Genomic DNA, 3,522 nt, shown 5'->3' with positions numbered 1-3,522 from the left:
GCTGCAGATTATTTTGACCATTGCAAAATATTAAGTCCAGTGACTACTAAAGAATGTTTCCATTAATATGTTTTTTATCTTTACTAATATTTTGATATTTACTCGAATTTCCTTTTGATAATTTTTTAAAGAAACACTAAGGTCTACTTTTACATTAACAATTGACCTTTGGGGCTTTAGTTGCTGACAAGGCTGCCTACCTGATGGGTCTGAATTCAGCAGACCTGCTCAAGGCCCTCTGCTACCCCCGAGTCAAGGTGGGGAACGAATATGTGACCAAGGGCCAAACAGTGCAGCAGGTAAAAAAAACCCCGTTCTGTTGACAAATCCTCTAGACTTTCTCTTCTATGCTGCATGAAACCTACAAGCCTTCTGTTTTACATTTAGGTGTACAATTCAGTGGGTGCCCTGGCAAAGGCTGTGTTTGAGAAGATGTTCCTGTGGATGGTTGTTCGCATCAACCAACAGCTGGACACAAAGCAGCCCAGGCAGTACTTCATTGGTGTGCTGGACATTGCTGGCTTCGAGATCTTTGACGTAAGGAACAGGGGTTTATCACTGTGATTTTTGAAGTAACTCTATTATGTGCTGAAGTACTTACCTTTTTTTTTCATAAATGGTTTGATCCTTTCATGATTCCAACAGGTTTTTAATTGGGAATAGATTTTTGTGTTGCACATACACCAGTGGAAATCTCTAAGGGCAATTTTTCAACCTATTACAAGCAGTAGACTAAGATGGCATTTGGTACCTAATAATGAGACACTAGTTCCACAGAAAAAATTTGTGCTTAGAAGGCTTAGGACGTGCTTTGAAATCAGCATTTGAAAACGTTGGATACACTGTTCTGCTGTGGACAATCCTGTAACTGAATTAACTCAGTCTAGTAGATATCAAAACTCATAAATTTTAATCATTGAAATGACCTAAGCTTCTAGGGTCATAAATATATGGAGAAAGTTTAGTTTGAGCAAAGAGACACACTAGCAGAAGTTCCAAACTCCTGGATGAGTAAAGAAGGAACACTGGCAGATCCTCCTGTGTTTGGTACAAAAAGCCAACACTGTTCTTTATTACTCTATTTACATTAATAGTAATCTCTATCTGTAACTGTGCAGTTCAACAGCCTGGAGCAGCTGTGCATCAACTTCACCAATGAAAAACTGCAACAGTTCTTCAACCACCACATGTTCGTGCTGGAGCAGGAGGAGTACAAGAAGGAGGGAATTGAATGGGAGTTTATTGACTTTGGGATGGACCTCGCTGCCTGCATTGAGCTCATTGAGAAGGTATTTCTGTAATTCACAATGTGAAGTATTTTCAGAAATGCATTAATTTTATATATATTTATAGATGTAGATGGAAAAGGTAAATATTGCAAACACATAAGTTTAGATTATTTTACAATTTGCTGAGTGGAAGAACAATCCCTGAGAGCAGTAATATTGTCCCACTCAGGAATTTATTTCATCTGTCAGTCTTTCTGCCTTTTCACCTCTTCCTTCTTCCTTGTGCTTCTTCCAGCCCATGGGCATCTTCTCCATCCTGGAAGAGGAGTGCATGTTCCCCAAGGCAACTGACACCTCTTTCAAGAACAAGCTCTACGACCAGCACCTGGGCAAGTCCAACAACTTCCAGAAACCCAAACCTGGCAAAGGCAAGGCTGAGGCCCACTTCTCCCTGGTGCACTACGCTGGCACAGTGGACTACAACATCACTGGGTGGCTTGACAAGAACAAGGACCCCCTGAATGAAACGGTGGTGGGGTTGTATCAGAAATCATCCCTGAAGACCCTGGCCTTACTCTTTGCCTCTGCTGGAGGAGAGGCAGGTCAGTTCTCTGAAATTCATATTTTCATATTTATTTAATGATTCTACCAGAGCCATGAATATCAGCTAGTGTTCTAGTGTTCTAAAGAAACTGCACGTTGTGCAGAGCCTCCCCTCACTTGAATTTATTAATAAAGAAAAAGATCCAATGTATTTCAGGCCTTCCACTCAGCCATTATAGTCCCTTGGATTATCACATACCTTTGGTCCTGTGTTCCTTCAGATTGAGTGTTGACTCTATTGCTTTCTAGGTTCCATTTTTATCATGACTGGTATATATGAACAAACTTGTTCTATAAAAGTTGTAAAATCATCTTTTTTTTTGGTGTTCTTCAGAGGCTAGTGGTGGTGGTGGTGGTGGTGGCAAGAAGGGAGGTAAGAAGAAGGGTTCTTCTTTCCAGACAGTGTCAGCTCTGTTCAGGGTGAGTACAAAAGTCATTCTCTCTACTTCTTCCTGAGTTCTTTTGTTTGGTTGGTTTTGATTTTTTGGCAACAAAGCCATTTCACTGCACCTGTTAAAATTTTTTTTCATCAAGAACATCTCTGGTTATTCATAAAAGAGCTGACAGGAAGTCAGCTGAGGCCAGCTGAGGAAGATACATCTTGATCTTGCCTTTCTTCAATTGCTGGAAAAAGTACTTAATTCAGGCTACAGTTTTATTTATTTACAAGTACACTGGTTGGCAGGATCAAGCTCTTCATCCTCTCCCTCTGCCATATGACGACAATGGTCGATCTGGGTACCTGCCTCAGGGAATCTTAAGTCTTGATCGCACATGCAAATGTATGTGCATTTGCACATGATAATATATAAGACATAATACCTAACACATTGCTTTCACATGATTCTACATATGAAGAGAAGGCAATAGAGAAATGCCAAAGTCAATTACCTTTCTACCAATGGGCAGAGCTTAAGGCAGACTGAAACACTCTTGTTTCTGCACTTGTGATATGTAACTAGTTTCTCACACTGTGAAAGAGGTGTTTGCCTGAACAGCTTTGCCCTTGCTCCAAACCAAGGCTAAACTGAGATGTGTTAGGACCTAGTTAGTAAAACTGATAGCTAAAGTCAGATATAGTTCCTGGATTTGCTTTTAAAAGCACTTCTACAAAGGAGTGCTGCAGGGTCTGCCACTCATACCTTTGTTCTACGATTTCTGACCCCCATTCTCACTGAACAGGGAATCTTTCCTGTCATGTCCTGCTCAATCTTTGTCAAATGTATCTTCACAAGTAGCATCTAAGGCCAATGAGCTTCCCTTTCCCAGCCTTCTCTGCAAACACGGTCCTTGTCCCTCTTCTCTTTTTGGTTTTTTTCTGATCACATCAAAAGTGTCTTCCACAGAGTAAGGATCTGGAGATTACAAAGAATCATCTTTTACTCAAAATTATGCTTTTTGATATGAACAACAAGTCACCATTCTCCATAGATGTCCTGGCTCAGTACGTGAATCCCTCTGTCTCATAAAAACACATGACTTTCTCTCATGCTCAAGAGTGAAAGGCAGAAGAAAAATTCAGATGGTTTTAGTTGGGAATTACAAACCCATTAACACCTTCCAAGACTTTACTCACATCTGGAAGTATAACTAAAGAAGTACCATTTCTAAATGAAAAATCTTTGCTCATAAACCCACAGGAAAACCTGAACAAGCTGATGACCAATCTGCGGAGCACTCACCCCCATTT

General features: G+C 40.4%; 1 protein-coding gene across 1 annotated transcript; it reads left to right on the top strand.

Annotated features, from left to right (window-relative positions):
- Nucleotides 1-142: 142 nt before the first annotated feature.
- LOC113941775 (myosin-1B-like) lies at nt 143-3,517 on the top strand (the record flags this gene model as incomplete). Its single annotated transcript, XM_027632918.1, has 6 exons — nt 143-299; nt 388-537; nt 1,119-1,289; nt 1,525-1,831; nt 2,167-2,252; nt 3,473-3,517. Coding segments are annotated over exons 1-6 (855 nt in total), but the record flags the coding sequence as incomplete, so codon positions are not given.
- Nucleotides 3,518-3,522: the final 5 nt, after the last annotated feature.

The sequence above is a fragment of the Corapipo altera genome, unplaced genomic scaffold (assembly GCF_003945725.1).
Source record: "Corapipo altera isolate COAL_440 unplaced genomic scaffold, ASM394572v1 53550, whole genome shotgun sequence".
NCBI classification, from domain to species: Eukaryota; Metazoa; Chordata; class Aves; order Passeriformes; family Pipridae; genus Corapipo; species Corapipo altera.
The sequence above is the reverse complement of the archived record's forward strand: the minus strand, read 5'-3'. Positions and strand labels throughout refer to the sequence as shown.